This window comes from Dromaius novaehollandiae, chromosome W (genome assembly GCF_036370855.1).
Source record: "Dromaius novaehollandiae isolate bDroNov1 chromosome W, bDroNov1.hap1, whole genome shotgun sequence".
In the NCBI taxonomy this organism is placed as follows: domain Eukaryota; kingdom Metazoa; phylum Chordata; class Aves; order Casuariiformes; family Dromaiidae; genus Dromaius; species Dromaius novaehollandiae.
In genome coordinates this window covers 58,111,991-58,124,650 of record NC_088130.1, presented here as the reverse complement: position 1 = coordinate 58,124,650, position 12,660 = coordinate 58,111,991, and the positions used below count along the sequence as shown (strand labels likewise).

The window sequence follows — 12,660 nt, the reverse complement described above, 5'->3', positions numbered from 1 at the left end:
GATGAGTACTCCCAGGAGAGCCTGTCTGACTGTGCCAGGATTCTTCTAAATTAGAGTTTGGCAGCAAGAAAACACTTCAGATGTTCTTAATGGAACATAAGAATAAAGTTGCAAACATTATAGGCCTTGCAAATCCTGAGGGAGCAAAGTAACTCCAGACTGAAATCCTGGCTGCTAAGAAAACAGGTAAGAACAGACGAAAAGCCTTTTAAGCCATAGAAGAAATATCTGCTTGGTATTTGAAGGAATTTGCAAAAGGTCACCAAACCCAGGATGTTCCAAATGAAATATTTCAGGCTCAACAAACCAGCATTTTTACTGCAAGTGTTTTGTCACTAAAGCTATAACCAGGTCTACTTGAAATATGGCAGACACATCATCATAGGCCTGCCTTTCAGCGTTCAGGAAGCATTTGATTCATGATCTACAGTGCTTTTTAAAAGCAGACCTTCAGTAACAAATGCACATATAGAATTACCAGCTCTGTTAGCATTGCCCTGGAGAGGACACTAACTGAATCAAGGCTGTGCCCAGCAGAAGTACTCATATGAGTAACAGAGAGGAGTGGAATCCCAATTTCAGTGACAAGGGATTGCAGAAAACAATTCATGAGTTTAGCTTTGGATTAAGCCATATGCTTTTAGCATTTACTGTGGTTTGTTTTACTGAATGGCCTTCTGAAACAGTCTTTTCCTATGACCCATATTTTCTCTGATCAGAAATTCTCCTGGAATGCTGTATGCCCCAGGTTTATCTTCAACGATGTATTTATTATATGGCACTGAGGCAGTAGCCGGTATTTAGAAGACTTATTTAGTGCTGTCAATAACTATGAAAACGCAATAAATATGGCTGAAAAATACTATTGGAAAATGAAATTGAAAGCTGAATCTTGAGCTTCACTTTCCTAACTGGTTTATATTTTCTTAAAGAAATTATATCTATAGCTTCCACTGGATAATCCACTCCTTACATTTATGTATTCACCATGAATTAAACTTCATGGTAATAACTATTACCCCTATATTTAGTAACCAGTCGTTACAAGTCAAGTTATAAGGCAGAGATATCAGTCCTGTCTCTACAATACAGAGAGGTACATTACAGAGCCTGTTAAGGTATTATTCACCCAGCATTGTGCTAGGCACGCTTCCCATGCAGGTCTGAGTTTGGCAGTAGTAAAGCTACGTTTGTGCAGCTGAAGAGCCCTGCTCATTAGGTGCAGCGATGCCTGCAGACCCAGACATGCAGCTCTGCACCACACTACCACACTTCTTGTTCAGGGGATGATACTGGGAAAGGCAGGTCAGCTCCATCCAGACCAATTAGCATAGATGTGTCCTCACTAACTTTTATTAGCGTAATATCCTGCCAGGTGATGGGCTAGTTAAACTCATCGCCACTATTACTAGAGCTTTCTGAAAACATCAATGTGTAAAGCAAAACCAGTGCCCTCACGTATACAGATCAGGCACACAAGAGTGTGGTCACATCTGATTTTTCTCTCTGGATAAAGACTTGTAATTCAGTGACTTCTCTTCCTCATAGAGGTTTCCCATCTGTCTGTAAATTCGACTCTTAAGAGAAGATACTCAAAAATTCATAGCTTTGTACCTGTGTTATAAACTGGAACCCAGTGGTAGAATTCGTTCTGGTAAGGAACTGTATCAAACTCGCTGCACTGCATCTGACGAAAGGTTGGCACGCTCTTGTGACAGGGGCTGATGTTACACATGCGATAGCGTTTCCTTTCTCCAGTGCAGTAGTCTCCTCCAAACTGTGGTCTAGAAAGGAAACATTGAGATCAGGGATGTGAGATTCTCGGTAAAACATAGTTTTAACTTTTGTATTTTCCAATAGTATCAATTAGACAACAATGCCCTTCCAATGGGTTAACGAGGTGAATCCGAATCCTTGACAGAGTAGAGACACTCTTCACACGTCCAGGTATCCGAATAGAACAATATGGAGCACAACGACCTACAAGCACTTGCATCTCACAGAGCTCTTGGCACATTGCCTGGCAATGACAAACTGCCTTATTAAAGAACTCAAAAATTTTTTTTTCCAGAATGTTCGACAATCTTGCCAGAACAGCCAAGTAATTTCAGCTGTTAGGCACCCTGTAACAATTTTTGAAAATGAGATATAAGGTCATTATACACTCAGGTATATATTAGAAAAGTCTGCCCTTTCTTTTATGTGCTTACCGACCCCATGCATCTGAAGCTCCAAACAAAACTGATTAGAATAAAACATGAAAGGCAGGGCCTTGACTTCCCTCAGGAACATATCACTAGCCATTATTCCACCCAGTGTTCAAGGACATTGTATTTATTCAAGGCAGTATTATTAAAGCAACATTTCTAATATTTACACAAAGCTTGCAGGACAAATACCAAGATTTTTTCATTGCATGTAGAAATAAGCTCCCTGGAAAATAAAGATTAATGAAGGAGATGAAGATTATAAAAACTGAGCCAAGTGAATTTCGCACAGATATGTTTAACCGGGGAGGAGAGGTGTTCAATAACTGTCTTGCTCTAGCACCTGCTGATAAAACTATATCATAAAAATGTCTCTCCAGCCTCTTTAGTATCTCAAAGATCTTGAATAAAAGGAATGGAAGGATTGTACACTCAACTTACTCTGGGTTATTGCATGGTCTCTCCGCGCTCTGAACTCCTGCCCCACATGTCCTTGTGCAATGGGACCAGGACGACCAAACACCCCATCCACCATGGACTGCTTCTGGAGTCTTGCCCACTGTAATGCACTCACCAGAGAAGCACCACTTAGAAGAGAAAGGGCAAACAGTTCAAGATTAGTATCACAGAAAACCATTACTGTAAATGAACTCCCATGAAGGTTAAAACTTAAATGGAGCTTTAAATTAAGATGTCATAGGATACTCCCTCTTTCACCCGATGGCAGAGCTATTTATGGTTTTCCCACTGCCCCTTCATAGCATGGAAGCTCACAGTCACCTTGTTTTCTCCACATCGAGTGCCATCCGCAGCAGCATCCAGTTTGGAGCGGCAGGAGCCTTTCACTGAGCACCAGAGTGTTTGGCAAAGATTCTGGAAAAGGAAGAAAGAAAGAAACTACAGTAGTCTCAAGCAGAGCTGAATGCCTAAGGCCAAAATTTTCAAAAGTCACCCACGGTCTTGTATATCAATTTACAAAGCTTTATAAGGGCAGTACTTCTAGAGATAGATGTTCAGTTTTCTACAAGTTAGGACCCTTCGAGGGTCCAAATTCAGGTACCCCTTATTAGTGTACAACTATGGACTATTTAATAAACATAAAACAGCAAATACTTTGTAACAAGTGGATTAACCAAACTATGCTTGTAAGTTTAAATGTTCCCCTCATTTGCTGCTCAGCTCCCGACTACACACAGGAAAAACGACTTTACAAAGTTTGTGCGCTACTGTTTATGGTGAAGGCAGATGGAGTCTGTATTATTTTCATTTGATGACTGCTAATGAATACAGTGTTCAATTTTGCCTTGTTGTCTGCCTGAAAACACGTACACTGAAATCGAAGAAGGTTAGAGAACCCAGCCGGTAAGCAGAAACAATGCCATGTCTCCAGGTATGACAACCAGGTTAATGTCCTTCAACTCCCAAAACGAGATGAGGAGAAAGAGATCAAAATGCAGCGCTCTCAAAACATCAGCCCAGCAGATACAGGAGGGAATGATTTAAAAGCCGTCCAGAACAGCTGGCAGAGGAAAAAAAGCCTAGTAGTCCGAGAAGAGTAAGGGCTCTGGTTGATGAAGGCTGGCATAGTCTACAAACAAACCGCATTTGCAAAAATCCAGCCCCGATAAGCTAGCAGCAACATTTGGCTGAGTGTGAAATCCAAAATTTGGCTGCTGGTTTCTGGCCTACTTCTATTTAAAATAGCTAAGCTCAGGCACGAAGAGTGCCACCTCCAAGCACTCCAGATTTCAAGCTGGAACACAGCGTATGGGGATTTGCATCTCTGCTTATTTAGCTGCTTTCTGGTGATGTATACATGTTGCTTTCCAGTTCCCTATTTATAGTTTAAGAGTAGCACTACTTAGCAACTCTTTGTGGAGCCACCATTGTCAGGATGTAAAGGCAGAGCTACCCAAATGTCCTTGCTGATGAATTTGCTTTCATTGGGAACTTCATGTTTATTTTTAGCTATTGTATACAAAATATGTTTGTGCTTTTATTGCATGAAGTGCATCCTCCACTGTGTTTCAAATGCCCAGAGGAAGGCACAGGGGAGTACCACAATGTGGATTTAAATTGAATGCAGCTTTCCACGGGCAGTTACATGCTTACCCCGTGGAAACACTCAGATTCCAAAATCAAGTGTTTATGGAGGAAACGCATTAGCTTTACAAGATTTTTTCCATTTTAATCCCCATGCACCAGGGCTTTTCTCCATATTTAAGACTACTGGAATAATAGCAGTGCAAGAAAAAGCTTTGTTCACTGCATACTTTTTGGACGTAATAGTCAGGAATTCACAACTAACATGGACTCACTGCAAGTGATTTTATCATCAGCACTAGAGTATACACCCAACCTGTGAGACCAGGATCTGTACCTTAAAGAGAAACCACTCTAAACAATCTCAGTCCTACTGAAGTGAGTGAAAGTTTTGGAGATAAGAAAAGAGCAATAAGAGGAGGATTCTGAACTCCTACAGCCTGTAGGGAGCTATAGATCCATCTACCACTTGGAATATTCACCGCCCAAATTTATATTTTGCTTTTCTTTTCCTTATTGGAAGGATAGTATTTATTTATTTCACGTGATGCTTAGAGGACTACCTAAATGCTTTGTGGAAGCCACCGTATGAATTCTAAACCTCTACCTTTGTTCAGTGTAATCACTGAACCCTTGGGCATCTTCAGCTAAATACAGATTCTTTTCTCAAAAAGAACCTGCAGATAAAATTCAACCACACATGCAAACATTAGAAGTTATACAACAAATGTAGTCTGGTCAGTAAGTGAGTGTTAAGTAAATAGTGACGAGGCAAAGAACAGTCAGACTTCTCAGACAAAACGGCTATACTGATTGTCCAGTATGCCAGGCAGACTACACTAATCACAATTCCTTGCCGGTGCAGTTACCTGCGAAACACAGGCCTTGCAGTAAAAAAGAAAATAAAATAAAATGATACCAATTAATTTACTGACATTTGTCCAACTGTAAGTTGTTTAATCAGAAGATGCTGAATGAAAAGGCCTACTAGATTCACATTCAAGGAGAGACAGAATGAACCAATATTGCAAAATTACACTTTAATTTTCTATCTGTACCAACAGACAAATTACAGCAGCTGAGAAAACTAGAACAGCAGGTAATGAAAGCAAGATTTCAATACAAGCTTCAGACTCAGTAGGTGCAGTTCAACATTGCTAATCATAACAGCTGAGAAGATTAGTCATAAATAAGTCCTCTAATAAGAGGGCAGATGAGGATGCACATAATTATCACAATGGAATAAAAAAGATCAAGATTTGCAGTCCCCAGTCCACAGCTGTACACAATACCTTGCCTAAAACACACTCCAGCATTGTCGATAACCACAAGGCACTACGGCTGCCACGGTCCTTTTTAACAGGGAGAGTAAACCAGGATGCTGCCTGCAGCATTTGCTGAATAGTGTTGCCCAACAGTCAGAAAAACTTAGCGATCTCTTAGCTAGATCAGCGTTTGAAATCACAGTTTCTGAAGTGTTCTTCTATGTAGAATAATGCTGCACTGAGTCAAATAGCTCTAAACAAGGTAGGTACAGTTATAATAGCATAGCACTATACCTTAGCTAATTTAACCCGATACTCTACAGTGCTTTCTGGGTCTTGTAGGGAGTTGTGCTGATGTGACTATACTGTTCCCACGCATCTCTGCACAGCACTGTCTTGCTGTGCTGTGAAGAACCACCCTAGGGAGCCAATATTGGACTATCTAAATCACCTGCTGCCACATGAAAGTCTATGTTCTCCAAGATATAAAAATATCTATATAAACCTATATAGAGATTAAATATATCTAAATAAAGATTCTTATGAATATCTATCTATATTTAATCCACCTAAAGGATCTTTGAGGTACATAGACTGAAATTTCTTTTCATTAGTTAGACTATCAAAAGTGTGAAAAATCAGGATATATAGGAAAAGAGCAATACCTTGTCTTTTTTTTCAGATAACTCTTCCTGGAACTGAAGATTTGTTCCCAATGAAATCATTCATCATTGAAAGCTTTAATATTAAAGAGTATCTTATTTTGGAAGATGGAACTTCATCTCTGTTAATAATTTACTTAAAATCAATATTGTAAGTTTAAAACCAAAATTACTTCACCACTGAACGGCAAGCATCTCACAATAGGTATGAGGCCAGATCCGATAAAGGACAAGGAATATACAGGGCAAACAGGAAAACATCTCACTTCTGCGATCTCCAGACTGGAATCAAAACACTCTGTTAGGGCGTGCTGCACTGCACGTCTAGTCTATGAGACTCTGGATATGCTGCACTTGTACTTAGCACCTAAGGTTCACCAACTGCACTTCCACACTGTTCAAGAAGCTTAAGCTCTCTTTAGTGCAACAAAGAAAAACGCACAGCACTTACATCCACATCTTCACAGAAAGTAGCATTGGAACCATACTGAAGCTGGCACTGGTGATGTACATCATAAATCACTCCAGGAGCAATGATTGGGGACTTCAGAACTTTCTTTTGGGGTATATCATCCAAACAGAATCCCCATCCTCGGCTAAAAGATGAAAATTGCAAATTAAGAAACACAACCACACCTTTTTGAAACCTTTTTTTTGTATGCTGATTTTCAATATCTGATTGTTAGTGATAATTTTTGATATGGCCTTTGGTAATTATGCTTCCAGATTCCAGCTAGGCAATGCTGAAGTGCTGCTAACAAACAGTACTCATTTCTTGCAGTTCATGGAACCTTAGAGAATAGCCAAATAATTGAAGAAAAAAAAAAAAAACCACACACAACAAACTGCCTGCAGCCCAGGTATCAGTAACACTTAGACCAACATGCCAATTCCACGCTTTGGAGAAGGACCACTGAAGTCTGCAAAAGCAAAGGAACATATGTGGTCCTTGTATGTGCTGATGGCCCTGATACTGAGCAATTCTCAGCTGCTATCACCTCCTCCTACACCTGACAGATGAAATCCTTGTAACCACTCTCCATCTGGCAGGGGGGTTTTATAGAGGCAAAATCCAGCCTGTCAAATTGGAAATATCACAAAGTCATTGCAGTTTGCAGAGTGACTTCAAAGCAGACTGCAGCCTCTGGTCAAAGTTATATCATAGAGCTGCTTTTAAAAAGAATATGAATTTGGACAAGTCATTGAAGTCAAGCACATGTTGTTGCGGCCAACAAAGGGAATATCTTTGATGTCCCAACAGAGTCCTTGACAGGAAGGCTTCTTTCTTCCTGGTAACTGCAGCAAGAAGCTGCAGGTTGCACCAAACCCAAGCTGACATGACAAAACTCCAGCTCACTTTTAGAAACCCAAGATATAATGGAGCTTTCCCCAATTACTAAGTGAGCAATAAGCTTGTGGTATGCCCTGCATGGGAATTAACTCAAGTACTCTACAAAAAAAGTAAATCTAATGAACTCCACTTAGATGTCTCATGTACAGTTGTACTCATTCCGGTGAAATGTTACACCCTGATCACTCACTCCAGGAAACGTGTGATGTATTCCTTGCTGCAGGGAGACCAGGTGAGGGGAGTGGGATCATACTGCAACTGCCGGGACATAATATATGGACGCTTTCCAATGGGCTCACAGTCATTCTCTTTTCCATCGTGCTGGATACCAAAACTAGAGATAGAAAACAAGAGTTAATAATTCCAGATGACTGATCACAACAATCCTCTATAGGTTCAACAGTATGTGTAAACAGATACTAGAGCTGCTTCCTCTTCTGATTAGCTGCAGATACCTCTTTGCCAAAAAGTACACAGAAGACCTGATTCCAAAACCCACAAAAAATTCTAGACTCCAACAGGCTTTCAAGCAGATTGTTAGGTAAAGCAATATTATCAGGCAGAAAACAAAGAACACTGTTAGAGACTATCTTTGCAGTATTTTAAAGGGAATCAGAATGCTATTGCACAATTCGGCTGGATTGAAGCAGGCAATTCAAACCGCAAGGTTATGTCAAAGCTGTTAGAACTAAGAGTGCTTCCTAGCTCTTCAGTCCAAGAGCTAGTTCTTGGTTCTAGCAGCTCTCCAATTTCACAGGAAATTGGTATCTCATGCCATCTGCTCTTCTTCTTCATTGCCTGTCATAGGGGAAGAATCTCAGCTTCAGTGAGATTCTTCTAGCTAGGTCTCCCTTTCTTCACCTGCACTACAGGTTGAATGTAGCTGTAATCTGGCAATCAGGTATTTAACAACCAGATATTCAAGCTTTATATCCAAGGCAACATGTTTTAATACCCTACTGCAATGTAAATTTGGTAACAATTCAGAAGGAAAGGTGACCATGACAGTTATTAAGCCTGAGTTCCTCCAGCACTCTAACCTACCCTTGGCTGGACTAAAACCCGCCTAGCATGGGATATCTGATGAAATCATTACATAGACAGGGAACACTGGTAGTGGGATGCTTGTAGAGGCCAGATAAGAGGCTGAGGCAAAAAGCAAAAGCAAAACTTGTTCCTAAAATTCCTGGCTAAATTTTAGTCTTTGTTCCTTTGGCTAAGGACAAAGCAATTCTATTGACTAGCACAGTTATTTCAGACTCATACCACTTTAACTAAGATCAAGTTTTGTTACACTGTCTTACAAGCACGCCTTTAATGCTTGTTTCTTTTCTGATCTCTTTTGCTGGATTTGGATGGAGACACTGTTTTCCACATTGCTGAATGTGCAGTGAATTAGCTGCCAAACTCCACTCCTTCTTACTATTTAACTTTCTCATACTGTGCTTTAGAGACAAGGAGACAGTCCTCCACAGCAGGTCTTCGTAACATGGTGTTCTCAGACTTCTGTGACTTATTTAAGAGATTTCCTTATTCAACAGCTTGTAGAAGTCAGGAACATAAAAAACTTCAGCTGGGATTCACCTGACTAAATGTAGATGTCTCCAGGTCATCTCATCCTGAAGATTATCTGAATTAAGTCATGGAAACCACATCCTAAAAGCACCTACTTCTCATGACCTACTATAAAGGCAACAGATCTACAAAGATGTTGACACCTGCATTGTTAACATCTGAAGCTCCAGCTCATTACTTAACTGAGGATCACACAAAGACTTTCTTAGTGAGTTCAAACCACTAAGACTTCGTTTCTGGAAAATAAAATTGTACCATGATCCTAATGATCCAAAAGCAGAGCATAGCTTCAGTCTGCATAAACTCCAGCAATGGATCTGAGCTATAAAAGTGTGTCCCCCTAGTGACACATAGTCCCTTTTCCATGAACAGGGTCTGTTGACAAGGGAGGCGAATGTCTAGAGGGACAGTATGAGGGGGAGTTACTTTGGGAATCCATCATTTTCTATTTCACCTGCAAGTTCTACAGACTTTTGCTGTCCGTATCTGAACCTTGTAACATACTTATCCTAACCTGGCTTGGGTGGAGGATGGTTTCAGGTTAACTGCAAACCCTACAGTATTCCATTTTTGTGTGTGGAGACAACGTGTAAAAGGAAGGCCCTAAAACATTCCTGCAAAGGCAAATTCACCAGTATTCTGTCCTGTCAGCAGCACCGTAGTGGGGACTAAGTGACTAAATCCCAAAGGACCTAGATCTGATAATGAATGATTTCAGCATTATGTTATTACACTACTTCCCTTCTGGCAATTGAGGTGCTGAATAAAGAAAGATCAATTAATGGTTGATGAGATCAACATTAGAGTAATCTTTGTATCAGATTTTATATCCCACCAGGAAATCCAGTCGTCATTTTGACTAGTGGTTGGGTGTATAATGAAAGTTATTGCGTTGTAGATATAGCAATGAACACGTCACCTAGCCAAGGAGCGTGGCCTAGCTGAAAAATGCAGGCATTGCACCCAGACTGCAGTACCCATAAGCCAATATGCTACCTGGGAAAAAACAGTTCAATTTTGAAACAGATTTGAAACCGTAGTGTTTCAGGTGAGTTTGACAAACCCACCAACCAACCAAAACTCCCCCATCAATTTGGAAACATTGAAGAATGAAGTTTCTAGCAAAAAAACCCCAAACTCAAAAAAAAAAAAAAAAAAAATTTAGCCACGTCTAAAACTAAATGCATAGAAACTTTATGTGACTTGACATAAGTAGGTCCATGGTGGGAATATTAATACACAGAAGCTGTCCAGTTATTAAGAAAAACCCAAAGCAACTTTGTTAGTTAGAAAGGAGACAAAAGACTTGATGCTTCTGTAAAGTTTGAGTGCTTGGAGTTAGAAATGGTTTCTAGTTAATCTGCAATAATGAAATACAATGATGCAATATAAATAATTTAATAATGATTTAATGAAATGCATGTTTTATGCAAAAGTAAAGGAATGATCAGAGATTATATCAAATATTCAAGTAATAATTCAATATACGCTTGGAAAAATGAATATGTGAGAAAAGTTAAGGCATGGAAAGCATGCTTAAGTGATGTTTTTTTGTAGCTTGATTATTTCATCCTGAGGTACTGCCCGGACAGACACTGTTAAAAGGGGTAAACTAAATAGTTGCAAGTATAAACAAAGGTCAAGGCTGAAGAATGTCTTTCTCATTCCTCTGCTTAGAAAAAATAGACACAGTTTTTGTTTTTAATAATAAAGAGACAGTAACTCACTCCTTGTTTCGTTTCTGTTTGGCAGAAATGCAATTTTGCAGTGAGAATTACAGAGTAGCTGCTCATATGAACAGCACTTGTAAAGTAACAAGCCTTCAGTAGGTTCTTAACTAATCTTGATCTAATGCACCAGTCAATAGTTATTATTACAAAAAAAATCTCTCCAAGGAGAAGTGAGACTTCTCTTCATTAAGAGGCTAAAACAAGACTTACAAGCTACTGTTTTTCTCGGGTGTGCAGAAGGACTAATGGCATAGGTCTGAGAAAAAAAAAAACAATTTGAATGCTGGTATACAAAGAATAAATTAAACTCAGCGGAGTCCTTCTTCACATTCAACTATACCTGTGTCCAAGTTCATGAGCAATAGTGAATGCCAGCGGAAGGCCAGAATCTTCATTAATGTTACAGCTTCTGTGAGGTTGACACATGCCGGATAGATGAGACAAACCTAAGGTTTCACATGGACGATTCATTCCGGCACAAATGTCCTTTCTAGAATCACAACAAAGACTTCCAATTAAAAGAGCTTAAAAACAATTGCAAAATGTCAGTTACACTGGATGGTAAGTCTCTGTCTCCTAATGTACAAGTGCTAACTTGCATTTTAAGCAAAGCCTAGTTCTGCTAACATTTTTACAAACATCTGTAACTGCTATTACAGTATTATATGGCTGTCATTTAATGGACAGTATTTATGTTGTGATAGTTCCTCAATATAAATGTTTATTCCCAACTCATGTAAGAAAAAGCTTTCCTCCCTCTCTGATGACATTTTGATTATAGTACATCTGAAGTTTGCTAGTGCATGCCTGATGGTGAAGGACGCAAAGAGTTTCCTTTCTTCTAGTTCTGCACAAGGATTTATGGGAATCAGGAGGATAGTTTTACCTCTAATGATCCCTTCTCAGCCTCTTTAATTTGCCACTAACTTTCTGAGTGGAATTTCCCCAAGCCTCCTGTTATATGTTTTCTGAAAACGCTTTTAAGAAAACTCTGCCCTTGTTTGCTCAGTCTGAGCAGACCTCACTTCGGGCATGGGACCCATAGGCAACTGGCAGCTGATGTGCTGCGGCAGAAGCCGCCCGGGGCTACTGCAGTGCCCAAATCCCTGTAAGCTGTTTAGGCCAACAGCTTCCTTCCCCCAGCAGTGGCTGTTTCCCTGAGGAAACCGGTGAATTGTGCTGCTTCACTGCCAGGATTAAGCAACTGAGCTCAGGCTGACACTAGGCTCTTTAGTCAAAAAAAAAAAAAATGTAGCTGCATGCCTTCTAGTCTGCTAAAAGAAATGAAAAAGAGCAATGTGTGTTTTGCCCCTGGACAGGAAAAGCCCTAATACCAACCCCAAAGTCCATAAGCTATCGAGGAGGAAATGAGACAGATCTCCTGTGAGGGTTAGGTTTGTTTTCCTCCTCCTGGTTCAGTCAGAGCAGGCCTAGGGCAGTATAGCCTAATCCCAGGCTCTTCAGCTGTGGAATAGCCTACTGTGACAGAGTTTTCTCTTAGGGTAAATGGCTGATTTATTAAGGAGAGCAAGGATTTATATCCTGTATGTCAGCTCTGCCAGGTGCAATGCATGTGCAGCCGCTCAGGGGATGACACACTGCTATGCAATCTATCCAGCACCCGTACCGCAACCACACGCAACCGTACCACAGCTTCATTCAAATAAATCCTTTGAAGCCTGTTTATTTGGAGAGGTAAACCACTCATCATTTTGAGACTTCTTTTTCTCATTCTCATTTAAATATTTGCTGACCTTCTTCTTTACTATACCACTTGGGGGGGGGGGGTTGTTTTTGCCCAGCAGACTTTTTTAGCTGAAGACTTTT

The 12,660-nt window shown here is 40.1% G+C and overlaps 1 protein-coding gene across 1 annotated transcript in view; it reads right to left on the bottom strand.

Moving 5' to 3' along the window:
* Positions 1-12,660, bottom strand: part of LOC112982185 (A disintegrin and metalloproteinase with thrombospondin motifs 12) — a 175,034-nt gene that overhangs the window by 62,065 nt on the left and 100,309 nt on the right. The window contains exons 7-12 of the mRNA XM_026098382.2: positions 11,174-11,323; positions 7,719-7,862; positions 6,629-6,773; positions 2,988-3,080; positions 2,649-2,794; positions 1,615-1,784 (exon numbers count right to left, since the gene is read on the bottom strand). Of these exons, the coding sequence (XP_025954167.2) occupies positions 1,615-1,784; positions 2,649-2,794; positions 2,988-3,080; positions 6,629-6,773; positions 7,719-7,862; positions 11,174-11,323 (848 nt within the window). The remainder of the gene's footprint in view (positions 1-1,614; positions 1,785-2,648; positions 2,795-2,987; positions 3,081-6,628; positions 6,774-7,718; positions 7,863-11,173; positions 11,324-12,660) is intronic.